Below are 27,002 nucleotides of genomic sequence, written 5' to 3'. Positions count from 1 at the left end.
AGCTCTAAAGACTATATATAGACTATATTATACCTTTAGTTAATTGCAAATGGTTCAAGCTAAGCCTGATCAGATTTGAACATGGATTCCAAAGGATTGGGATTCAATAAGAGGAGTTGATGCTGCATTCAGTGTGCCATATTTAGTTTTACAACACACTTTTTTCTTTCTTCACCAATGTTATTTTTCTTTTAGTTTTTCTTTTTTGCGGTTTAACAAATGACTGGTCGTCCCAACCTCTGCTATAACGCAGCATCATCATCAAAGGGGGAAACATTGACCGAGCGTACGTTCCTCTGTGACCCGTAAACAACACGATCGCAGCGATTTAAGATGATTTAACCAGAGTTTTAAAAGTCTTTTCTCTCAGTATTAGTTCCTGCTCAGCACGCCGCTGCATTCAAATGTCAGAAACGCTTCAACACAGTACAACAGCTCAATAAGGGTGATTTTTTTTAACTTTTTTTTTATTATTGTTGATCAATCAATTAAAAATAATTGCACTGGAGTTAGTTAGAGGCTAATTTGCCTCCGTCGTCCCTGGGCAGGTAGACAAAAAAAATCAAATAACCCCACATGACATGCATAATAAAAAAAATAGTCCATCAGCGTGAGGTGATAAATATAACGCAGCATGAGAAATGAAATAAATACCGTTCAAGGCAATCATTGGACATTTTTCGTGCTGACTTTAGACTAATCTGCCGGCTGGTTTTGAACACTGCGAAGCTTCAAGAGCCTCTCATGTTTGTGGGCGTAGAGTTCCACTTCCTCACTACTCAAACCGAGAAAGCAGCCCGATCAAAGGCTTCTGAACCTGCAGCACCCGGAAACTCTAGTAGTACTCTAGTCCACCTAGTACAAGCCAGGCATCCTCTATTCATGAAAGCATTAAGATCGTGTTTTATTAAACCTCAAGCATTCACTGGTAGTTGTCAAACTTGATCCCTTGGTTTCACACAGCTAACTCTTCTTTATTTAGCTCATGGGGCTCAAAGAAATAGAAATTGTAATACAATAAAATAATCTGTTAACGAGACCCCTGAAGCCAAATAGTCAGTCCACGTGTGATGTAGTTGTTTCCTTTGGGTGCTTGTAGGAGAGGGTCGTCTTTATTGTCCCAGAGGGGCAATTTGGTTTGCAAACAGTAGTCAACACAACCAATACCAATAAATAAATAAAAAACATATATATATATATAGAGAGATATAAAGCACTAAGAGTCCATCAGTCTGTATTAAAGTGTAGCAGCTCGGCCTCCAGCTCGTTTAAAAACCCACCAGCTCGTTATCACGATGTTTGACATCATGCATGGGGGTTTGTGTAATTAATTCAGCAGGTAGAGCTGGTGGTCACATGACCAAATAGCCGTTGGATCGATTCCCACCTCAGCATGTGAAAGTCTGACTTTTGGGGATGCGAGTCGTCCTCCAGTTGGAAGATCGCTGGTTTGAATCCCGTGTGATGAATCTGTGAATGGCTTCACTGGATGGAGAGTAAAAGTGCTTCAGCTGAAGACCAATCACCAGCTTTAGTGTGAAGGAACTTCGGGAGTGTATCTTCTATCTGATGATTTACGGAGCGGTTTTACGGACTTAATGGTGTCTGTAAGAGCATCCACATTAAAACGTGAACCCTGGCTGCATCTTTTATAGCCCCCCCTTTTTAAAAGTGTGTCGCTTTAACAAGAGGGAAGATATTTATTGTGACGCGTCGAGCAGCGCGCCAACATTTAAAACGTCGTTTAGTTCTCCGGTCGCCGTGTTCATTGAAGAGGCACGACGGACGCATGTAAAGGAGTAGGAGGATCGACCTCTGCATCTCGTTCCCGTTTCCGCTTTTCACACTCAAGGCTTCAGCGGCGATGTGAGCGACGCCACGCGCCCGTTAACTCCCGGTCTTATTCTCCCGCCTGTGTCACGGCGAGCACAAAGAGCCAGTAATGATCGCACCGAAAGGCTTCCTTGTTGCAGCTCAGAGAGGAGAACTTACCCTTCAACTTACACACACACACACACACACACACACACACACACACACACACACACACAAAAATGAAGTTGCTGAGCACTAAATTATTCCCACTTAAAGAGTCGTTCTCCGGCTCTATTTTTCTCCCCTTTCAATTAATAGGGAAGGCGTCGGGTGAAGGAGGGTCTTTGTTGGTGTGGGAGAGTCCATACATCACCTAAACTAGAGCACCCACTCCTCCACCTCCTCACACACACACACGCGCACACACACACACACACACACACACACACACACACACACACACACACACACACACACACACACACACACACACACACACACACACACCGACAGCCCCCATCTGCTCCCAATCATGGGTGCAGCCAGCGGTCAGGTCGCTGACGGTGAACACACACACACCCTCATGTGGGTGTGTCCAGATATTTGGTTGTAAACATGTGCCCTGACACGAGCCTCTCTCTCTCTCTCTCTCTCTCTCTATCATGGTCTCACACACACACACACACACACGCTGACAGATGAGCATGAGACATCCTGGCGGCGTGCTCCGCTTGATGACAGGGTGTCATGGAAACGCCCAGCGTTCTCCATGGTTACGTACTCTTTACCCCCAGGCCCCCCCTCTTCCCCCCTCCCACGGGATTCACTCCCATGATTGTTCAGACAGAACACTTGAGCTACTACAACAACTCGACGTGGCCAAAACACACACACACACACACACACACACACACACACACACACACACACACACACACATTGTTTCTTATCAGGATCTAAACGGACACAAATTAGCCCATTATGTGCTTTTGGGATTAGAGCGGTGATTTAGCCTAATGGTCTGTTTTTCACAAGAGACATTTGCAAATAAAAGCTCGACGGTTTGAATCCGGGTCGTGTGGATCAGCGGTGCAATTTATTCCACTTTAAAAAAAAAAATGTCTTTAAGCGTTCGGAGTGACCGGCCGAGTCAGGGATTCACAACGCAAGCCGTCACTTTCAGGGTTTTTGACGGTTTGGCTTCCTGTCAAACTTGTGTCTCAACATCCCTGTGTGTGTGTGTGTGTGTGTGTGTGTGTGTGTGTGTGTGTGTGTGTGTGTGTGTGTGTGTGTGTGTGTGTGTGTGTGTGTGTGTGTGTGTGTGTGTGTGTGTGTGTGTGTGTGTGTGTGTGTGTGTGTGTGTGTGTGTGTGTGTGTGTGTGTGTGTGTGTGTGTGTGTGTGTGTGTGTGTGTGTGTGTGTGTGTGTGTGTGTGTGTGTGTGTGTGTGTGTGTGTGTGTGTGTGTGTGTGCAGCCGTAATGAAGACAAAAGCACATAGCGGAGGCTGGTTCTGCTCATTAAGCTGTTCGAGCGGCTTCCTGTGCGCGTGTCTTCAGGCTTGCCGGTTAATAATGCCGCTTGTTATTCTTTATAATATCACAATAATGAACTTGCGAAGCTTAAAACTTCTTTTTCTCTTCTCGTTCTCCAGACTCCATTGACCGGCCCACACAGGACCACACCCCCAGACAGAGAGAGAGAGAGGGGGGAGGCGGAGCTGGGGGGAGATCTGATCTGATCGTCCATCATCTCGGAGGGCGCCATCACCAGGTGGGCTATAGCATCCCGTGTGTGGTTGGCATGGCAACGGCCTGCATGGGTTTGAGCGGGTATTTTTTTTATTCTTCTTTTTTCCGCCGGAGACGGTTTCACGTTGTTGCCACATTCTTGCAACATCCTCCCTGACCCCCGAACGGCGAAAAAACGCTTGTGTTCTCTGAAGCAAAATGTTCCACGGAGGTGTGTGTTTGTGTGTGTTTGATGTGTTCTGATTCAGTTAGGTGGGAAGGAGGCTGGTGGTGGTGGTGGTGGCGGCAACAAGAGGGGAAACAAAAGAGGGTTGAGAGGATGATTTTTCAGGCAGATGAGAAAATGAAGGGTGTGGGAAGAAGGCAGGTAGACAGGAGGAGAAACCAAATTATTCTTTGTGCTCTACCTGCCACCGAGGCTGAAAGAGAGCATTAATCTTTTACCCTCGTCTGCAGGTGACATCAACACACACACACACACACACACACACACACACACACACACACACACACACACACACACACACACACACACACACACGTACAGTATGAATGTGCCCAGACTTAACCAAACCACACTCTCCTCTTTCGCTCACGTGCCGTCACATGCTTTTGCAGGCACGTTGCATTTGCACAGATAGGAGAAGGTTTGTGTGCAGAGTAAGGTTGATAAGAGGGGGAGGGGGAGTCCAGGTAGAGAAGATACTGGACATGGAACAACTAGACAACGGGAGAGGAAGAGGAAGAGGAAGGGGTAGGTGGATTCTTTAAAAAAGCCTGTGCTTCGCCGTAGATAATGTGAGGTGGCTGACAGGTGGAGCGCTTCGGAGAACTCTGGGCATGAAAGCGTTTGTGTCTTTGAATGGAAAGTCAAAGGTATACAAGTCTGCACATCAAACGTGGGGGAGTCTCAGCATTTTGGGGGAGATATAGCCAATTAAACAGCTTAAAAAACGAGTTTGCAGCTGAACCTGACGATTGGAAACCCGACGGCAGGTTACATCTTTTTTACCTTTCGGGTCAGTTTTGGATGAATACGGTCGTTCAGTGTTTTCTCCACTCTTGCAAAAGATTTGATCAAAGTACAAAAGGCAGTAAAGTAGAATTAAGTGAAATAAATGGCCCTGAATTGAAAGTCCATTCACACATTAAAAACCGCTAAATGCTCTAAATGGATCAAATGAAACATTCAAGTCATAATAATACCTGCAACAATAAAAAAATGAGAAGAACATTAAAACGAGGAATAGTGCCATTAGCAGCATGGTAGTGCTTAATTGATCAACAGAAAAGAGACTTTAATTGTTTAAGCTGCTTTTTAATCAAAGGTTGTTGTTTTTTTTAAATGATCTGGTTCCAGCTTCTAATTGATGAGAGAAACTTCAATATCTGTAAGATAAAATAAGCTATTCATAATATGTATATAATAGGAATCAAACACTGATGGCCATAATAACATATATATATATATATATAGATATAGATATATGTCATAATGCTATTTTACAGTGTTTATGTGGTACTTTTCACCTTATTTTTCTAAAGAGAATAAAGAATAAACTCTGGGTATTTACAGGAGGAAACACTCCTTAAATCTGTTCTACTGGGTTGGGAGAACCACACGTGGTACTGGGAACCAGTATCACCTTCATCCTTCCTTTGTGGAGCCGCTGGTGTGGGTTTACGGAGCCAGATCGGGGCCGCGTGCCTCTGTTTTGTCAACAGAGATTATGAAACGGCGGCTGGCTGGCAGGTAGGAGGGGAAGGCCACCGCCGGGCTATTTGCATCACCCGGCCAGGGCACGCCTCCCCCCTTTCTCCCCCCCTCCTCTGCCTTCCTATCTACTCCTCCCTTTTGTCGCCAACAACCAGCGGGACTATCTCGCCTTCGCGGTCTCATCTCCCCTCCCCCCTCCCCCCCAAAAACGAAAGAATGTAGTCGCCTCTCAAACAAACACACGGGGAGTTTTATGGCTTCAGTTCTGCCGCCTCAGCGTTTTCAGAGACAGGGAATGAATGCAAGCAGCCAACCGCTGTTTTCAAGGAGAAGCATTTCTTTTAGTAAATTTTACACAACTTTCTGGGTTCACCTTGAAGCTTTTGTGCAAAAAAAAAACAACAAATCTAAAACCTAAGAGTTTTAAATAGGAGCCTGAATGAGACTGGATCCAGTCTGTGGACTGAAGGTGTTTCTGATGATGCAGTCAGTAAACAGGCAGCTTTAAACACTAAAGATCAGTCGTCATCGTGTCTGTTCTCTCTTCGTCTGCTCTCAGTAACTCTCTCTAGCAGGTTTTGTTCTTTCCTGCCGTGACTCACTGTCGTGGGAAGTCTGCCGTCTCTCCGCCTTGTGTTCAAATAATCTTCTTTTTTTGTTATTCTTTTCACCCGTTTATATTCTGCTCCCCAGGAGTCCACGGCTTTAGCTGGCAAGCGTTATCATATTGCTTCATATCTTATTTTTTTATTGTGTACACCGCGAATGTGTGAGTGAAAATAATAATACTGTTAAACCGTTATTGAACCCAGTAACTACTTTGAAACGCGTAACATTCATACGACACATCGAGAGTTCACTAATATATACACACATGCAACACATAAGGACATTTAATTCCTAGAAAGACAGACAGGAAATGGATCCAATTAGAAGCTCCAATTGCTTTTCGCCTCCAAAGCTTTATTAATGTTTAAAGTTATGTTGGGTAAATTCACAGCCGCCTGTAAAAGTTTAGAAAGCTGCTGTTATCTGATTGATATCCACAAAATGGATAGTTAAATTGACGGCTTATTCCACCATCTCTACAAAACGTGTTCAAGTTTATTGTTAGAAACAATAAAAAATACATGTTTGGTCATATTTCCAACTAAACCAGGAATACTAGAAGCTGAAATGTCACATCCATCTCATTTATACAGAATAACCAACATAATGATGGAACCGAGGCAATTAAGAATCTCCAGGAAATGTTTTCTATACAACTAATACATATATTTATACAGTATATATAAACATGAATTGCTCTGTCCTCTGACGGATGAACATTCATGTAAAAGAACTGCATCTCCCAATGACACAAAGACACGTACGTTATGTGTTCCTTGTCTGAACATGGCTTTTCGGTAAACATTCAGATTTCCGGTATGCAAGAGGAAACCTCGGCCCGATCGTGGACGAGATACCTCGCCATGGAAACGAGTGTCTATTAAGTGAGGATATGTGTTTGTCGTGAAGCGTGTGAACTCAGCTGGGATTGCTTTTGCTTTCTGGTTTCATGAGGTGAAGTGTTTCCTGTGGTTTTTGCCATAAAGTCTGTTACTTCCCGGTGAGCGGGGCTCCCACTGGGGCTCCGGGGTCACCGGCAGACCACCGTCCATTAGCAGACCTGAGGAGTTCAGCTTCACCCCCGGGTGATGCCACGGCACCGATGACCCGAGTCATCCTCTGCTTTCATGACCTGGAAAATATGCGAGGTGGCGACCCCTTTAAAAAAAAAATTTGCCCGGGTCAAGATCAGGGTTGAGAACTGGGTGTTAAAGATTACCTGTGTGGGTGCATTCACCTGCAGGAGGACAGAAGACTCTCCCCTTACGGAGCTAAATCCTTCCTCCTTGTTCTTATTTGGTCCTCCGGCTGAGCAACAACAAGCAGCTGCTGCCTAATAAGCATTGTGATGAACTGCTTCCCACCATTGCAGCTGACCCTGATTAATGCCTTTGAGTCCTGTTTGACTGCATGAATGACTTGAATGAACATGCTGGCCTGGCCAATGCATTTGTCTCTCTCTTGCATGTGTTGTCATGCTTTAAACGGCCAATTTATGTATAAAAACAAGGGGAAAAAGGTGTTACGATATTATTGTTATTTTCATGAATTAATTTGCTTCCTCTGTCGCCATCGTCTCAACTTTTCCATCTCAACTGAAGCTTCTTTAATTGCCACTCCCTGTACAAAATGCTCCAATTTAAAATGTGCATTAACTCCGGTGCAGAGAAACTTTTCCACACCTCTCAGTCTTTCTCCCTTTTAAATCGTCATCTTCACACCCACCTTCCCTCTTCCCTCCGTACTGCATCACCCTCTCCCATTTCACTCTTTATGCGCTTCGTTCCCGCTGCCCTCCCTGCTGCTATATTGTGCCCACTGCCCGCCGCCGCCGCCGCCTCCTCTCCTGCCACCAGGCCCCCACGCTGCCTGTGGCGTGTAATTGACTTTCTCTCCCTGCACTGGAAAAGCTGGGCGGCCCGCGCCAGGCTGGAGGTGACCCATTTCCCTGGGGCATTCAGCAGCCTCCTAATCAACCATTCTCTGGGGCCGCCTCATTCACTCCCGCAATTAGAGCAACTCCCCCCTCCCCCCTTTGAGAACTCCATCAATAGGATGCCAGGCAGGCGGGTGGGCCGGATCGTCAGAGGAGCAAACACTTTTTTTGCTCTTCAAATTCTGGATACTGGGATTGTTGTACCTCCCTCCTCCTTTTTTACTCCCTCGTGGTAGCTTTCATCAAACGGCGAGTGGTGATTTTGTCTAACGATGAGCGGCAGACGGGGGGGGGGGGGGGCAGGTAGACGGGCAGACAGGACCACAGGCAACGAAGAGATGCAGGTAGTGCAAGCCTGGCAACAAGACAGGCAGACAGACAGATAGTCATATGGGTGGCACTCGAGGGAGGGATTTAAAAGAGAAATGTGACAGAAACTCAAAGTGAGGGGATCGGCGTATATATAGTCGGAGCATCTCTTGCCTTTAGAGGGAAGATGAGTATTCCCTGTTGTTGTCTTGCAATGGGGGGATACACTTGTGTGTGTCACCTGGTCGTTGACTCTCTGTCACAATAAGAAGGTGCGTTGTGTCAGCCAGAGAACAGTGTCTATCCAAGAAACGGCAACACAATTAGACAATTTTTGGTGAACTGCTGTGTGAGATGATGGTGCATGCTGATTAAATAACAGGGCCCCCGGCATCTCTTTCCCCCTGCCGTTGGCCTGATTTGCTATGCAGGGGGAGGCGTGCTCTGGTCAGAGGATAACCATGTAATCAATGGAATGAAAATGCTTCTCAGGCTGTGAAGGTTAAGAGGGGTACTGGAAGCTTTCAGCCTCACTCTGGGCACCAATGCACGCATTCAAAACACACACAAGATGGGCCTGAATGTTACATCTCCTCCTCCGATCCCCCCTCCCTCTCACCTGTCCCCCCCCCCCCCCCCCCCCCCCCTTTCCCTCCCATCTCTCTTTGACGTGCCTTTATCTCTATTTCTCCCGGCTTGCTCCACCTACCTCCGCCTCTTTTCGCTCTGATTCTCCCCCTCTGTGTTTTTTTTCTTCCTCTGCGTTTACTCTGTATATTCTCTCTATCCCACTATTTGTGCTCTCTCTCTCTCTCTCTCTCTCTCTCTCTCCCCTTCATTTACTTTCCTCTCTTCTCTCCCTTCCTCCACCCTCGATGTCCCTCCCTCCCTCCCCTCCTACCTTTCCCCAGTGTCAGCTGCTGTCACTGTGGTAAAGAAAGTGACCAATCAGAGCTCACTTCACAGCACCGGCTTCTCCCTCCCTCCCCTCTTTCAGTTCCTTCCCTTCGCCTCCACCTCCTCGTCTTCGCCTCCCTTCGTCCCATCTGCCTCTCTTCCCCACAACCTTTATCAGCTCACTTCCTGGAGACGAAATGTGATGCATTATGGGAGACAGACGGCTGTCTAACGGGGTTAGTTGTGCAGCGTGGCTTATCATCAGAGACACTGCTAATCCTGTGTGTGCGTGTGCATATGTGTGTGTGTGTGTGTGTGCACACCATATGAGATGATGAACTCATACATGCACACACCTACACACACACACACACACACACACGGACACAACCTCACATGCTTACTCTCTTTTTCTGAAGAAGAAGACGAAGAGGAGGCGGAGGCAGTCGAGACATGTTTACGTTTGTCAGTCTCGGCCATGAGAATACGATTTGCATGATATAAGCATATTTTATTCTGCCTGTGTGCTTTTTTGCACTGTAGCCTTTTTGCAAGCCGCCTCTGTATTTTATTTTTTGCTGAGTTCAAAAGCATGATTCCCATGTCTTCTTCCCTTCACAGCTACGTATATAGTAAGAGCTAAAGTGGCTAAAAGTGACTATATAATCCCTCCTCTGCCTGCATTAAAGCCTCATTCACACCTGTGTGTGTACACCTCCTCCTTCTCTCCCCCTCAGGTGCTGATAATATGTGTACACGATGAGCGGACTGGGGGAGAACTCCATGGAGCCTCTGAGCTCGGAAAACCGGAAACGCAAGCTCTCCACTTGCGACACGCCCGGTCTGGGGTAAGTGTGTCTGATCGGCACTGGGAAAGTGGGCTACTGGGTCAGTGGCTTCTAGAGGCCGGGTGCCACGTGGCTCCTCTCTTTGTGTGCTGCCATGAGTAAGAAGAACCTCAATTTGCAAAACTGACTCTTTTTGTTATTGAAGCAGACATTGTTATCCCAGTAGCATCTTTGTAAAGTAAAAAAAAAAAATGGAATAAAACTCATACTGCAAAAAGAAGATGCATGATGTATAGTAGTAAAAAATACACTAATTGGCTCATACAGAGTTAGATGTGGACATTAAAACCACTCCCATGTCTGATCAGTAAACATGAAGCTGCAGCCAATTAGCTTAGCTTAGCATTAACCCCTGAAGACCCGAGCTCGTTTTTGGTATGCATTTTTAATTTCTCTTTGCTATTTGGGTTTATTGCGACCTGATAAGTATAAAAGCTAAGCATCATCTTTTGACATGATGTCGTTTTTGTAAGTGACCACGAATGTGGACATCGGGCCCCGATTCAGCAGAATTAAGTATTATGGTATAGAAAACCCAAAATGTGATGTCCATGCATGTGGACGCCAGGACTTAAGAGGTTCGGACTGCAAACGAAACTAAAATCAGCACCTCTCAATAGTCCACATGGATACCCGACTCCAACCGAACATACTGTTGGAGTACTTCTAGTTCGGCTCAGGGGTTTTGTTATTTGCGTTGCTGTAAGTAATGACCATTACCACGGTAACAACAGTCACGTGACCCAAACTCTTGTGGCGCTTCGGCTCACATTAGCTGCGTCGTGCTTGGGTCGGTCGCTACTCTCTCTCAGGAAAAACGTACGCAATACCCAAGACGCACTCTGGTTGCTAGGCAACCAACAGACTTCCAGCAAGTCACTGCTGCACCCAGCCAAGTAAACAGTCCAGCTCTTTGTTTTTTTTTTGCTAGACAAACTCTTAAAAAGATTTGTAGCTTTCAGCTTTCAAGCAAACCACAACGAAATTGCACTCTGCGTGGCGTTAATCTCTGCACGTCGCCCCCTGCAGGTGTGAGCGGAAGCGACGGGAGCAGGAGAGCAAATACATCGAGGAGCTGGCGGAGCTGATCTCGGCTAACCTCGGCGACATCGACAGCTTCAACGTCAAGCCGGACAAATGTGCCATCCTCAAAGAGACGGTGCGCCAGATCCGCCAGATCAAAGAGCAGGGTGAGTCTCCGAAAACCCGAAACGGGGAGGAGGAGGAGGAGGAGGAGGAGGAGGAGGAGGTGGTGGTGGTGGTGGTGGTGGTGGTGGTGGTGGTGGTGGTGGTGTGTGTGTGTGTGTGTCGAAGCACTGGTGAAAGGTGATGAGGAGTGAGGGAGGAGGAAGAGACAGCTGGACACACACACACACACACTCCCCACGCCTCCTCGGAGCCCAGGTGCAAGGACGAATCAGTCATTCATCTCCCACAAATTTCACAGCCTCAACTGTTTATGTTTGGGTGGAAACATTGGCAATGCTTTGTGAACCTGTCATTTGCGTGTGTGTGTGTGTGTGTGTGTGTGTGTGTGTGTGTGTGTGTGTGTGTGTGTGTGTGTGTGTGTGTGTGTGTGTGTGTGTGTGTGTGTGTGTGTGTGTGTGTGTGTGTGTGTGTGTGTGTGTGTGTGTGTGTGTGTGTGTGTGTGTGTGTGTGTGTGTGTGTGTGTGCGCACAGCTGTGCGCTGTCCTCGCCAGAGGCCGTTTAATTGGACATTTGCAGGTAATCACATGCCCGTCCATTCTGCCGAACTGCCAAATTATTAGTTCTGTTACAGCTGCCGTTGTCACACTTCTGTCTCCATTATGCAGCGAGTGGTTTCGGAAAGCATCGTGGCTGAGTGTGTGTGTGTGTGTGTGTGTGTGTGTGTGTGTGTGTGTGTGTGTGTGTGTGTGTGAGAGAGAGTGTGAGTGTGTGTCGGGACGATGTTTTTTTTTTTTTATCTGAGGTGAATTTCACGAGATCAGGGGGGTGTGTGCGTGTGTGTGTGTGTGTCTGTCTGTCTGTCTGTGTGTGTGTGTTCGTTCGTGTGTGTGTGTGTGTGTGTGTGTGCGTGTGTGTGTGTGCGTGTGTGCGTGTGTGTGTGTGTCTGTGCGTGTGTGTGTGTGTCTGTGCGTGTGTGTGTGTGTGTGTGTGTGTGTGTGTGTGTGTGTGCGTGTGTGTTCGCGTCTCGGCTCAGTCAGCGTCTGCCACCTCGACAGGAAGGGGAAGAGGCTACAGCTGGCCCTGACTGGCTGCTGACAGGTTGCCATAGTTACAGGAAGTGAAGATAGAAATGACACGGGCTTTTAGACTCTAGTCTCTTGATTTCTACCTGTTCCTCTTCTCCCTCTTTTCACTTTCAGTTGCTCTTTCTGCCAGTCTTCACATTCACTCTTCTTTCCTCCATCAATCATTCCTGGTTATTTATGATTATTTTAATCTCACTTAGATTTAATGTGCATCCCCCCTCCTCTATTTGTCCCCCCTCTCATCTGTATTGTAGCACAGCATCTCCAGGTTTTTTTTTCGCTCCCAGCATCCAAAGATATTGAGTGAACTGATGGAGTGCAGCCTCTCTCTTTCCGTCTCATGCTCACTCTGTTTACGTCTCATTCGTTTTTTTGTGCTCTCGCTCTTTCCTCTCCGTCCATCTCTACTTAGCTTCACAGTGCCTGGATGTTGGCAGCAAATGGCTATTCTTTTCTTTTTTTTCTTTCTTTGTGTGGGTATCTGTGCCCCTTGGGAGCTAATCAGATAGAATGATTCCTGTAGCCGAGCATAGCACCCCCCCCCCCCCTCCCTCCCTCCCCGCCTCTTTTCTCAGACGAAGCCCTGCATTAATAGAACAACCCGAACGCCAGCCGTTTTCTGTCAGCATCGTCCCCGTCCCTCTGGTTCAGCTTCCTTCCTTCCTCTCTCTCTCTCTCTCTCTCTCTCTCTCTCTCTCTCTCTCTCTCTCTCTCTCTCTCTCCCCCCCCCCCCCCCTCTCTCTCGCTCTCCATGTATTTTCTTTTCCTCTCTCAGCCCCTCCATTAATTCAGGTGCCTCAGCTCCTGCCCCTGCACCACTACAGCTTCCTAGAGCCTCTCTAGCTCTCTCTCTCTCTCTCTCTCTCTCTCTCTCCCCCCCTCTCTCTCTCTCCCTCTCCCTCTCTCTCTCTCTCAGCCCCAGCCTACCAGACAGTCCCTCAGAGTCTGACACTGAATATAAAGCAAGAGGACGGCTGCTACCTGCTCCACATGCACCCAGCCCTCTACTCCTCCTGATGGGCTCCTCAGAGAAACCTGCCTCCGTCCGTCTCCTTCCTCACCTGTAGTTTTTAAATAAAAAAAAAAGAAATATATATATATATAAATATTGAAGGCAAGATTGAGAAAGGCTGCCCCCTGCTGGTGCAGCTAGAGTAGTAAATAACTTCAGCTTCAGGTATCGTTGCTCTCCTTGTGTCTCTCCTTTGCTCTTTTTTACATTTTTTTTTATCTTTTGTCGACAGCTTGGCTTAAAATGGCTGCTCCTGGTGTTCTTTATGGTGCATTACAATCTTTTTTATCTTCTCCTGCAGGGAAAGCTTCATCCAACGACGACGACGTCCAGAAGTCGGATGTGTCTTCGACGGGTCAGGGGGTCATCGACAAGGACCACCTGGGGCCGCTCCTGCTGCAGGTGAGTGTCCTGCGACCCGACCCCCCCACCCAGAGTCAATCGGGGGGGGGGGGGGGATATGTATGGAAGATTCGATCGGCGCTGAACTCCTCCTCTCCTCAAGGCTCTGGACGGCTTCCTGTTCGTGGTGAACCGGGAGGGCAGCGTCGTCTTCGTGTCGGACAACGTGACGCAGTACCTGCAGTACAAACAGGAGGAGCTCATCAACACCAGCGTGTACAACATTCTCCATGAGGACGACAGGGAGGAGTTCCACAAGAACCTGCCCAAGACCAACAGTGAGGAGAACACACACACACACACACACGGCGAGGGATAAAAACAAACTTTGAGAGGGGTTACGACAACTCATCAGGTTATTTATTCCTTCGTAGCTCCTCCTCCTCGAGGTCGAGCTCCTGGGAAGCCTTGTGCACGCATTTCCTAAAAAGACGCGCACACACACACACCTGACAAAACACACGTGTGCAACGGGGGGAGCACCCGCCCACTCGGCGCCGAGCAGGCAGAGCGTAACGCAGCTGTCAGTCACACTCAGTGGTCCAGACAGTGTTAAACAGGCCCGAGCTCTATCCAGATCCCACGGCAGCCGTCTGGAAACGGCTTCGCTGCTGAATAATGCAGCTCCGCACTTCTCCCTCTGCTTAATTCAGCCCCCGTGTTTGCATGTGCATGTTGTTGTGTATATTTACATGCCAGCAATAGGACTGCGTTCTCCATCTGTGTGTGTGTGTGTGTGTGTGTGTGTGTAAGCCCATGAGCGTGTGCACGCAGCACTATTTATAAAGCTGATTAATTATGGATACGTGTGCTCGACTGAACTTGCTACTCGATTAACTCGGCAGTAATGTTCCTAAGCAGTGGCAGCTCCGACGTGTCATTGACACGTTCCCTCTCTCCGTTTTCCTCTTTTTTTTTTATTCACTCTTCACTTGTTTTTTTTAAAGGTTTTTATCTACTTTTCCCCGGGCGAGCGTCCCTAGTGCCTCGCTCCCTTCTCCTCCCGGCCTCATTCATTCTTGATACGGCCGCCCGCTAAGACGAATGTTGTGGTCGTCTGCTTCTCAACCTTTGCCCCCCCTCTCTCTCTCTCTCTGCTCGCCCACCATCATCACCCTCCACATTGTGTCTCTCCCCCTTCATTATCTCTTTTTTTTTTTGGAGGCCTCGTGAATGAAATACGCTCTCGCTGCACATTCCTGCGGGATGACCGCTGACCACAACAGCCACGGTTAAATACACACACACACACACTCGTCTGCTTGTGTTTTTTTTGTTGACCCCACTGTCTTCCCTCACTGTTTGCTAATTGTGTCTGATGTAATTAAGTAAAGTTTATTTCTAGAGCTCATTTAAACACAAAGATAAATAAAATATCCACTTACAAATCAACAGACAGACACTTACTGACAATTAAAATGCAGTGTTTTTCACAATGTGCGATGCCGCCCTCTTGTCTCCCTCCTAAGGCCATGTTAGACCCCCTCTCACTATCAGTTACCCCCCCATACCCGTCTCCTGGGTCTCCCTCTTGGATCCTCCCTGCACCTGCCAGACAGGAACCTCCGGCCGACTCAAGGCCCCCCTGATAAGGCTCCTCGCAGACCTTGGAGGATAGTTGGATGTCTCTCTGAAGTTTGCCTCCCCTTTTTCCCTCTCTGTCTCTCTTCCTCCCCCCCACCGTGAAGGTGACCCCGTCTAAATGAGTGTGTGTGTGTGTGTGTGTGTGATGAGGAGTCAGGGCCTAAATGAGGATAGATGGCTGAGTGTCCCTGGCCTCTGCCCAGACTGAGAGGGGGAGATATTGGAAATCGACACCTTGGCTACATTAATCCCATGGTCCATTTAGCGCGGCATCCGAACAGCAGGGGGAGGCGTCTGCTTCTCAATTTGAGAGGGAGAAAATACATGTCGCAATGTGGTTTGTTTGTTTGTGTGTGTGTGTGTGTGTGTGTGTGTATGTGTGTTTGTGTGTGTGTGTAAAAGGGTGTGAGCCTCTGTTGTGTCATCTGATTCCAGGCGGTCCCGTTCTGAAGCTACAGTTGGTTTGAGGCTTCGCTCGTTCCCGTTTTATCATCTCTCTCCCTCCTTTCAGTAAATGGCGTGTCGTGGGGGAGCGAGGCGGCCCGACAGAAGAGTCACACCTTCACTTGCCGGATGCTGGTCAAGTTTGGCCACGCCCACGGCCCCATGGAGGAGGGGCCAGGAGGGCCACGCTACGAGACCATGCAGTGTTTTGCTCTCACCCAGCCCAAGGCCATGATCGAGGAGGGGGAAGGTACGCCGGCCTCGGCACAAACCCACACTTTTTATTTAGTTCACCAGAAAGGAGACTTATTTTAGGAAAAATTACATTAATATGTGTCTTTCTGCACCTTTCTGCATTTTCACATTCATCTACTGAAGGAGGACAGTTTCCCTCTGGTCAAAGGTGTGATGTGGAAACCTCCAGAGATGCAGAAAATAAAAAAAAATTACAAAAATTGTTTTATAAAAAATATGTCTGAAGGGGAATCTTTAAAAATTAAGTTAAAATGCAAAACTTAGAATTTTTTAAAATGCAATTTCCAAAGCAGCCACTCAGTAGTTTAATATTTTCTTGTTTGTTTCTCATTTGAAGGGATTTGGGTTCATAATTAGAAGCTTACTTGAATTTTTTCTTTTCACTTTCCATTACCAGAAATAAACAAAGTACGTGTCCAGCACAGTTTTTTTCCTATGATATGGGAATGTTCATGTTTGTTAGAAAAATCCTGGGTTTGTTAAAGAGGGCAAAATCTTTTTGTCTCATTCTGGGCAATAAATCTGCAGAAGACGTTTTCAGTCAACACGTGTTTCCTCTCTTTCCTGCAGACCTTCAGTCATGCATGATCTGCGTGGCCCGTCGGGTGACGGCCATGGAGAGAACGGAGAGCTTCAACACCCGACATGAGCTCTCAGGTGAGGAGCCGAAGGCTGAAACGGGCTGCGACATTACTTCTGTATCCATGCGACAGGTTTGACCCCTCATACGTCTCCTTCAGGTAAACTGATCCAGATCGACCAGAACTCCCTGCGAGCGTCGATGCGTCCGGGCTGGGAGGATCTGTTGAGGCGCTGCATTCAGATGTTCCTTCAGCACAGTGACGGACAGCCCTGGTCGCACAAACGCCACTACCACGAGGGTGAGTCACACACACACAAAAAAGTCCTGGAACGTAACGTAGCTGGAGGCGAAATCCTCGTTTTTGTATTCTCTCTTATGATGCAGTTGTATGAATCGATTTGTTTTTAATTTGTTGTTACTACCTTCCTTGGCAAAGCCTCCCTTTTTAGAAACACACACACACACACACCCCTCATTCATCAGTGTATCAATATTGATCTCATGAATACAAATGTCTGAGCGTCACATTGATCCTCACTGTAATCACAGAGTTGGTTTTAACATAAAGGCGGGTGATTGATGACCTCTGTTATCAGATGAGCGTTTCAGGGTGGTGATTTGTCGTCTTTTTTAAATGTATTTATTTATTTTTTATCTGTGGGTGTGCAGCCTTCCTGCAGGGTCACGCCGAGACGCCCTTGTACCGCTTCTCGCTGTCCGACGGCACGCCGGTCACGGCGCAGACCAAGAGCAAACTGTACCGCCATCCCATGAGCAACGAGCCTCAAGGCTTCCTCTCCACCCACCTACTCCAGAGGTCAGAAACTGAAAAAAATAATATGCTAACACTCCACGACAAAAGATGTTTCACTTACTGCCTCAAAAAAAAGCACTTCCAGCATATCTATGGAAAGCATTCATGCCGAGCAAATAGCTGAAGTAGGAGCTGAAGTGTCTTTTTATCTGCTGGCATCGTGTGAACATCAGTGGAGAAGGCAGCGCACACAAACTGGTATTTTAGTTGCACTTAAACTGAGATGACATATTCAAGGTTTCTGCATTTTTTCTCCCCACACGCAGGGAACCAAACGGCTACCGCTCGGCTCAGGGTGGCGGCATGATGACGAACCCTATGAGGCAACAGGGCATGGGAGGCCCCAACCCCAACGCCCAAATGAACATGAACGCCGGTGGGGGGATGGGCATGGGGGGCATGGGCGGCATGAGCAGGGGCTTTGGCATGAACGAGCAGGGCCACATGGGTCACATGGGTCCGATGGGTGGCGGTGGCGGCGGTGGCCCCATGTACGGAGGCGGTGGTGGAGGAGGAGGTAGTGGAGGCGGAGGCATGGGCAACCGCATGATGCAGATGAGTCAGATGGGGCAGATGAATCAGGTGGGGCACATGAATCAGATGAATCAGATGGGTCCCATGAATCACCCGGGTCAGGGCATGCAGCAGCACCCGCAGCAGCAGCAGCCCCCGTTCCAGAGCAGCGGGGGGTTCGGGCTGAGTGGCATGAACAGCCCTTCAGGAAGCCCCAGGATGGGGGGTCCCCAGCAGGGGCTCCTGATGTCACCCCGGAACAGAGGCAGCCCAAAGATGGGCGCCAACCAGTTCTCGCCGGGAGGTGAGTCGAGCTGCATCTCGTCATTTTAGCATCGGTTATTTATAAATTGATTGATTTCTGATTTGAGTTTTCCTTTCCAGGCCTTCACTCCCCGATGAGTGGCATCGTCAGCGGTGGAGGAGGAGGCGGGGGGAGCACCACCACCTTCTCCAGCAGCTCCCTAAACGCCCTGCAAGCCATCAGCGAAGGAGTCGGCAGCTCCCTCCCCTCCACCTTAACGTCGCCCTCGCCGGCCCACAAACCCGACAGCTCTCCCAGCGTGCACTCCTCCTCCTCGTCCTCGCAGCCCAGTCAGCCGGCCAAACCGGGTCAAGACGGTTCCAAAAGCCCCGCGGGAGGCCTGGGGCCTGGACCCGGCGACCACCACCACCCCGCCATGCACCACCACCACCATCAACATCCGCATCCTCAGGCGGAGAGTTCCGGAGACCGACCGGACAACCAGGTGCCCACGGCAACAAAAGAGTCTGGAGAGGGGGGGTAACGAGGCGGGGGTGGCGAGCTCTGAGCCCCCCCGTCGGGTGCCGGACAGTAAGGGGCATAAGAAGTTGCTGCAGTTGCTGACGTCCCCGACTGAGGAGCTGGGAATAGGTGGCAGCGGGTCAACGGGGCCCCCTGCGCCACCCCCACCAACCAGCAGCGGCACTCCTGCAGTCTCAGACAGCAAGGACCCCATCGGAGGTATGGCTAGCCCCTCGTCTACCGGCGTGTCCTCCTCTTCTTCAGCCGGCGCCAATCTGGGACAGGCGGCCGGGCCGGGGGGCCTCTCGGCGCTATCGTCGGCCCACTACACAGGCTCGCTGCAAGAAAAGCACAAAATCCTCCACAAGCTTCTTCAGAACGGAAACACCCCGGACGACGTGGCTAAAATCACAGCCGAGGCGACGGGAAAGGTGACTCTGGGGGGCCAGGAGGGCGGCGAGCCCGGTACGGGTGGATCGGGGGGAGCCGGCGCCGGGCCGGGAATGGTCACGGAGCCCAAGCAGGAGCAGCACAGCCCCAAGAAGGAGAAGACCCACGCCCTCCTGCACTACCTCCTCAACAAGGACGATTCCAAAGAGCCCGTGGATGTCAAGCCCAAACTCGAAGAGCTAGACGGGAAGGGGGCCCCGGGGGCCACCGGTGGCCCCGCACGGGGAGGCGGCGGAGGATCTGGGTCCGGCCCTGTGCCCGAACATCCTGAGAGCAAGATCAAGTCGGAGCCACCCGATGACGTAAGATTGCACAGACGCGATTAAATACTTTAATATTGCTGTTGACATTTAGCCAGAAACACAGAGGGCAATCTGGCGTTGACCTTTGACCTTCTGCCTCTGAGCTCCGTGCAGACTTTGTTTTACGTAATAACTTATTTGGCCTGTTTTTGATGTTAAGCTGCACAACCTGGAGTCCATCCTGGGAGATTTACGGGGTTCAAGCTCCGACTTTTACCCGGATCAGACTGGAGGGGGAGGGGCCAACGACCCGGGAAGCAAACCTCAGGGTTGCCTTGACGACAGCCTGCAGGGTAAGTGCAAATCCTACAAGAAGTGACATGCGGACATTGCATCATAATGTGATGACATCAATGTAAAACGCCAGCACCATTCCTGAGTCTTGTTTTGACTATATCAATATTTTCAAAATGCCAGAGGGTTCGGAGGTTTTAGGTTTTCTTGAGTTTATACTTTTTCTGTGTGTGTGCAGGGAGTCCAGGGATGGGTCCAGGGCCTCGGGGGCCCTTCCAGAGGGCCATGTCCATGGATGGGAAGCCTTCCGTCGGGCCCGTGGGAGCAGGTAGACGCCCCATGCTCATCAAGCAGGAGAACATGATGGGCAGCCCAGACGGTTACCCGGGAAACATGGGTGAGTGTTCATATAATTATTATTATTATTATTATTATTACTACTACCACTGACACCGTCTGCCATCTTGCCTCACCAGGACCGATGAATAGGGGCATGGTTCCCCAGAGGTCTCCCATGGGCGGGTCGGGGGACTGGGCCATGACCCGCTCCGGCGGCAGCCCCGTCGGCTCGGCGGGACACGCCTCCATGATGCGCCCGGGCGGCATGGAGTACAGCAACAGCAAGGGCATGATGTCGGGGCCCATGGTGGGCCGCTCCAACAGCGTGCCGGGGACGCGCTCCATGCTGCAGCAGCAGCTCATGGATATGGGTACGCCAACGGCAAAGAGATGTTCAGTTCTCTAGATTCTCACTCTTGAATGCTTCATTTAAATATGTGTTGGTGTTCTTTAGGAGGTTCTGCTGACATGGGCATGGGTATGAGTCCCTTCAGCCAGCAGGGCCAACCCAACCAGTCGCCCTCATGGCCAGACAGCATCATGGGCATGGAGGGTAACAGGTGAGTGCAACAGCCCTCATCGAAGCTCAGGAGTTTATTCTGAAACTCATCATAAATTATAATAATAAATGTATTTATAAAGCACTTTCCATCAAAGTGCTGTCAAATAAGAATAATTCTTCTTGCTCTCACATTTAGTTTTTGCACTGTGTTCGCTCTGTATTTTTGTTTTATTTCATTTCCCTTTCCATTTTATTTATTTATTTATGTTTTCTATTTTGAATAATGTTAATACTATTATTTTAACCAAAAGCCCTACTAGGGACAAGTGTCCTGAATTTGCTTTGGCTAAAAACACTATGATGCATACATCAGATGACAGTTTCAAGCGTATGTATGTATATCCCTATTCAAATAAACTTTAAATAAATAAATATATTAAAAGTAAAAACTGTTAAATAAAACAGATAAGAACCATTCAAACCATAAAAACAAGAACAGTCCAGAAAAAACATTCACAGTAAAATAAAAAAATGAATAAAATGTGTGTGTTTGCCCCGTAGACGGCAGTTCGGCAACACCTTAGACGATCTCCTGGTCCCGCCCACCACCAGTGAGGGTCAGAGCGACGAGCGGGCCCTCCTGGACCAGCTGGACTCTCTGCTCAACAACACAGACGGCATCGCCCTGGAGGAGATCGACCGGGCCCTCGGCATCCCGGACCTCGTCAGCCAGGTAGGTCGTCGGATGAGGACGCAGTCATAAGTCACCCGTGCCCTTCTGGGTCCGTCTGGAAGTGAAGTGACGAGGTGAAACCATCGGTCTCGGGGCTCATGAGTGAGCCATAGGCTCGTCTTTGCGTTGGACGTTTCGGTCATGATTCACCGTGTTCTCTTACAGAATGGAGATAGATGAGCCCAGAGGGATCTGTCCGCGCTGCTTAGAAAAAGACAATTGCAGAGCCAACCAATTGGAAATTAATCAATTAGATGGAGAGGTTTGACAAAGCTCTCGCTTTTTTGTCCTCTTTGTCCTTTCTGCTCCAGAACCAGGGAAGTGAGCAGCAGCTGGAGCCCTTTCCGGGACAGGACCCGTCCATGGTGCTGGACCAGAAGCCTCTCTACGGACAGGGCTACCCGGGACCCCCTTCCATGCCGATGCAGTCCGGCTACGGAGGGAACCCGATGCAAGGGCAGGGCCAGCAAGGGGGGTTCGGGCCCATGCTGTCTCAGATGGGCCAAGGCGGCAGCTTCCCGGGGATGGGAGGGATGGGGGGCATGGGTCACCCAAGGGCAAACCTGATGAGACCCCGGATGATGGCCGCCAACAAGCCCATGAGGCTCCAGCTGCAACAGCGGCTGCAGGGACAGCAGGTATGCATCTATGTTAATATGCACATATATGTCTGATTTATACGGTATGCAAATGTCACACGGTCAGAGTAACAATCTCTCCTCCGTCTTTTTTGGTTGTTTGTCTCCTCAGTTCATGAATCAGACGCGACAGGGCATGGGCATGAAGATGGAGAACCCGGTGGGCAACCCTGGCATGAGGCCCGGCATGCAGCCTGGCATGGGAGGACAGGTACGATGGCAATCAGTCACTGGAAGACTGGGGGGACAAAGTATTTTAATATCCTCATCAGAATCACGTTTGCTAAGTTTTTACACACATACAGTTAATTTTACTCCAGTAGCTCCATGTATTTGTCTTTTTTTCTTTGCCTTTAATAGAATAGAGTCAAGACATAGGCAGCAGTGTCCTCTGTTGACTCTAATTTGTTTTGGTGTAAATATATTGTCATTCCTCTAGAAAACATTTAATTATTCATAATTCACACTTTGATGCAGCAAATTGATCCACATTTTTGGAGTTATTTGATGTTTTTTCTCTCCGATTGTGTGTTCTTGTGCAGCCGGGCTTCCTCAACGCCCAGATGATGGCTCAGCGCAGCAGGGAGATGGTCACCATGCAGATGAGGAGGCAGCGCATGATGATGCTGATGCAGCAGCAGCAGCAGCAGCAGGCGGCGGCGGCGGCGGCGGCCGCTGCTGCAGCCGCGGGGGGATTCAGCCCTCCTCCCAACGTCACGGCTCCCGGGGGCATGGAGAACCCTATGGGAGGGCCAAACATGGGCCAGCCGGGCCCCCAGCAGTTCAGCTACGGTGGGAACTATGGTGAGCTTACTTACAGAACACTGCTGCTCCCTGGTGGAGAGTGCATGTACTGCAGTGTCTCAAATTTGTCATGTAAAAAAAAGAAATGAGCAGAAAGAAATGTCAGAAAGCTGACCATGTGCGTCTCCCTTGTCTCTGTTTTTTTGTAGTCAGACCAAATATTGTTACTTATGACAGTAAGTATCAGAACACACTTGTCATCTATTTCTATTTATCACCGTGGCGACGAGGAGAGAGCTGACGCTGGCTGGTTTATCTCCACAGGGATGGCACAGCAGGGAGACCCCTCGTTCGGGCCGTCAGGCGGCAGTCCTCCCAACACCATGATGCCTGGCCGCATGGGGCCTCAAAACCCCATGATGCAACAGCACCCGCAGGGCGGTCCCATGTACCAGGGGGCTGACATGAAAGGCTGGTCGCAGGGGGGCATGGGACGGAACAGGTGGGGAATCAAACACGTTTAAGGCGGACGTTTTTTCCTTGAATGCGTCGGTTAAAGCGCTGAAACTCTCCGTCTCCAGCTCGTACCCTCAGCAGCAGTTCGGCCAGCAGGGACCCCCGGGGCAGCAGCAGTTCGGGCAGCAGGGCAACCCGGGGCAGTACGGGGGCATGATGATGAACGGGGGCATGCCGGCCAGCGGAGGTGGAGGTCACATGGGCCAGATGGGAGGGCAGATGGGGATGAACCCCATGGTGATGGGACGCATGCCGATGGGGCCTGATCAGGTAGGCGGAGGAGGAAAAGTTCACGTTTCTGTGTTTTTTCTTTTAAAACAACACCGACATGCCCAGATGGAGTCATGTCATTCCTTCTGTGCAGAATGGGAGCAAAGAAATCTCTTCTTCTCTCTCTTCTTTAGTGCCAAATATTGGTGTTTCCATCTGCTTTTCTGTGTGAAACATGTGACTTAAACGGAGAATTGAATCTATGTGGAGAGATGAGCCTGAAATCTATTCTTCTTATATCGTTTAATGCATCCGACTCAAGAATTTGCATTAATGAATGAATTACTAATATTTGCATAATGGTAGACCATTTTTTGAAAACGCTGTTTTAAAGTTGAGGCTACATTTAGATGGAAAATCTGGCGACTGGGGAAAACACAAGACAGGCTTTCACTTTTGAAAGAGTTTCTTTGTGTATCTGAGACTTCATTAACTTAATGCTTAAATTGATGTTGCTTAGATGTCTTTGCTTCCCGTGTGTATAGAAGGAACAATCACAGCAACCAATAATCAATGTACAGTTGGAGCAGCGATACTGATTGATTCTGGACCGACCAAACTTTTGCTCAATTGCTGTTTAATCGTTCACTTACCCTCCCTCCCCCTTTTCTCTCTCTTCTCTCCCCATCTAGAAATACTGCTGAACATCCTGACAGAAGCATTTGTCTCACTGTGATCTCCATCCAGAGATAGGACACGGCTGCAGCAACTGGACTGTGTGTGTGTGTGTGAGAGACTGTGTGTGTGTGTGTGTGTGTGTGTGTGTGTGTGTGTGTGTGTGTGTGTGTGTGTGTGTGTGTGTGTGTGTGTGTGTGTGTGTGTGTGTAGTGCCACACTCCCACCAGATGGGGGAGTGGACTTCCTTTCAGGGGGGAAGACGGACGCAGTGTTAATTTAAAATCAGAAACACTGTGACACATTTACACACGTATGATTCCTCCCGTAGTTTAATATTCCTCCCTCTTATGAGCTGTGTGTGTGTGTGTGTGTGTGTGTGTGTGTGTGTGTGTGTGTGTGTGTGTGTGTGCGTGTGCGTGTGCGTGTGTGTGTGCCTCACACTTGGACCAAACCGTGAAGGCGGATCGCAGGACTTCAAGGTCACCCTCTCTCTGTCGAATGTACCACGAAGCCGCGTTGGGCTGGTGAAACGTTGGGATTCCTTCTTTGAACTCTGAACTCTGAACTGGGATTTTTCTTTCACCCCCGCCGTCGAGAATCTTTTTCGGATTGTGACGCCCGGACGAATGTCGTAAAGCAGTAGCACATAGTTTGGCCCTGCGGGACGCCGCCGGGGCTGGAAGTACGAGTGAATTGACTTGTTGGCTGATTGCACTTTAAGGAAAGGCCAACATCAAAGGATTGTGGCAATATAGAGGCCTTTACCCAAGAATTAATGCATAGCAGCAGTTGTTTATTTTTTTTTATTTTTGTGTGTGTGTGTGTGTGTGTGTGTGTTCTCCTCTCTGGGTAATAGGGGGGGCTGTTGATTGGATGGGTTGATGATCTTTGTTCTGAAGTGGGAACCAGTAGAAAGGCGGTAAGCACAGATTTTAATCCCTCAACGCTCTCGTGTTCAACGGTACCGAAAAAAAAAAGTTTTAAAGTGATTTTAAAAGAAAATCCTCGAGACAAACTTCTATTAATGTTCGGGGGAAAAAAAATCCACTTATATTTATACGGATCCACTAAATTTACCATTCCGGAGGTCATTTTTTAACCCCCCCCCCCCCCCCCAAATGTGTTTTGGTTAGCTCCGATAATTTACAGTGTTGCTACACGGTGAGGAAATAATCATTGCCAATTATGAAATTCTGTCTATATTAGCTCCCGCTGTACGAGAAACGTGGATGTTAGATTTCTAGCAATAATCCTTCCTCCTGGTTTTCCTCTGAGGACAAAGCTGAAGCATCATTTACTCGAAGCGACGGCACTGCAGTATTAGACGTCTTGTTTGGAGCGTCTTTTTTTTTTTTTCTCCTTCTTTGTCTGTGAATATGAATTGTAAATATGCTTCAAATGTACTATATATAAATATATATTGCTTTTGTAGGTCACATACTGTTTTTTGCACAGATTGTTAAGGCTTGGATATTTAAAAGTGTAATTTTCTTAACCCGTCATAGGTCGGCTTTTATTTTCAATATCGGAAAGGAAGCCCCTCCCCCTTTTGTTTGTATCAGCACATGTAGATTTTCTTTCATACTGCCACTTTCTTTCTCTTTTTTCCCTTTATTTTGTTTTCTGAGGACATAGTCTTAGCGAAAGAGGTGCTAGTGTGTAATTTTATTTTCTGAATAAATTATTTTTCTTTCGACATAAAAGAAAACACATTATATGCCTCTAAAAAGGAGTTGACACATGATTGTGTTCGGCTCCGAGGCCCAGATGTCTTATTATTCATGTTTTCTGAAGCGAAACCTTCCAACGTGTGACTTCAGGTTTCACTCCTGAGATTTTTTGTGCGTTGAATTTTCTTTTGCAGATTTTTTTAGACTTTTTGGGGGGAAGTCGAACCCACCGTGTAACTGTCCATAAATCCTTTTGGTTGGTTTATAGTGGTTCGTAGTTTGAATTCTTTATTTTTTTAATTTTCTAATCTACCTTTTTGATGCTCAATCCAAAGATTTGTTTTTGTTCGTCATTCTGCAGTGCTTAGAAACATGTTCCTGACGTAGATCGTGCAAAGTACTCGTGTGCTTTTTAACTGTCGCGCATAACCGATGATATACATTAAACTTACCCCCCCCCCCTCCCATCCGTATGACATTAGAGTAGAGACGAGTCTGGATTCTGCTGAGGTGGTTTTTGAGTTTCCTTCGTGTCGTTTCTTCCTTTCCGTAGAACTTCAGGCCAGTTGAATTGTGGTGCTGCAAAACGGACGTTTTAAAGAGAATGTCCAGATGTTTTTCTAAGCTGCAAAAAGGAGGTTTTACGATTGATGTCATTATGTCTCAGAATAATAGCTTGTTGTTGTTTTTTTTACCCCAGACTCAATGAAGAATATGAAATCTAGAAATATAAAAAAAATGTGTTTTTTTGTTGTTTTTTTTGCTTTAAAGGAAAGAAACTCATCTTTGGAGCTAAAGAGAAAGAGAAAGCACACCTGGGGAAACATACAGTCATTATTACAGGATGTAAAATACTATTGCATTTTTTTCTTACCTTGTTTCTTGATGTTAATATCGATGTAAATACAAATTTATATTTAAACATTATTATCTGTCTGTGTTGTCTTTTTTTCACATTTTTGGCCACATGCTGAATCTCACTTTTCCCTGATTTTTTCCCCCTCTCTAGCGCCACCAGCAGGTTTGAATGTTCCCCTCAAGATGACCCTGAACGAGATGAGGTCATCTCTCATCTCAAATTTCATTTTTGTTTATGTCCAAATATCTGGAAAAATAATTCCATTCCCGTCGGCCTCTTTGTATTGTTTGTTTAGCTCTAATTAGCAAATGTTGACACATAAAACAAAGACGGTGAACGTGATCAGTGGACTACTCCTGCTGAACGCTGGTGTTAGCATTTAGCTCAAAGCCCTGCTGTGGCTAATTCAGCTGCTAGTCTTGTTCTATAAAGAGTTACAGTTACACCAGGAATACGATATAACATTGTTTTAACTATATTGATGTTCTAAAAAATCACATCCAAATAATTTGAGAGGTTTTTTTGAGGAATGACCAGGCAGCAAACTGTGGTTCTGGAAAGTAAAGCCAAGGTGGAAGTGCCTTTAAACTTGCAATCTTACTGACAGCCAGCAGGGGGCAACGCCTCTGGTTGCAAAAAGA

The 27,002-nt window shown here is 48.0% G+C and overlaps 1 protein-coding gene across 1 annotated transcript in view; it reads left to right on the top strand.

Annotated features, from left to right (window-relative positions):
- LOC311017176 (nuclear receptor coactivator 3-like) overlaps positions 1-26,429 on the top strand; it is a 49,490-nt gene extending 23,061 nt beyond the window's left edge. Inside the window, 24 exon segments of the mRNA XM_084015352.1 lie at positions 3,467-3,585; positions 9,769-9,879; positions 10,909-11,069; positions 13,427-13,527; positions 13,631-13,805; positions 15,623-15,805; positions 16,381-16,467; positions 16,551-16,691; positions 17,063-17,210; positions 17,474-18,024; positions 18,105-18,498; positions 18,500-19,238; positions 19,399-19,531; positions 19,711-19,869; positions 19,949-20,182; positions 20,266-20,371; positions 20,875-21,046; positions 21,358-21,684; positions 21,797-21,895; positions 22,227-22,488; positions 22,638-22,664; positions 22,753-22,930; positions 23,010-23,214; positions 23,847-26,429. Of these exon segments, the coding sequence (XP_083871478.1) occupies positions 9,791-9,879; positions 10,909-11,069; positions 13,427-13,527; positions 13,631-13,805; positions 15,623-15,805; positions 16,381-16,467; positions 16,551-16,691; positions 17,063-17,210; positions 17,474-18,024; positions 18,105-18,498; positions 18,500-19,238; positions 19,399-19,531; positions 19,711-19,869; positions 19,949-20,182; positions 20,266-20,371; positions 20,875-21,046; positions 21,358-21,684; positions 21,797-21,895; positions 22,227-22,488; positions 22,638-22,664; positions 22,753-22,930; positions 23,010-23,214; positions 23,847-23,858 (4,683 nt within the window). The 5' untranslated portion in view covers positions 3,467-3,585; positions 9,769-9,790 and the 3' untranslated portion in view covers positions 23,859-26,429.
- Positions 26,430-27,002: the final 573 nt, after the last annotated feature.

This window comes from Eutrigla gurnardus (genome assembly GCF_963514095.1).
Source record: "Eutrigla gurnardus genome assembly, chromosome: 8".
NCBI classification, from domain to species: Eukaryota; Metazoa; Chordata; class Actinopteri; order Perciformes; family Triglidae; genus Eutrigla; species Eutrigla gurnardus.
This window is presented reverse-complemented; position numbering and strand designations above follow the sequence as displayed.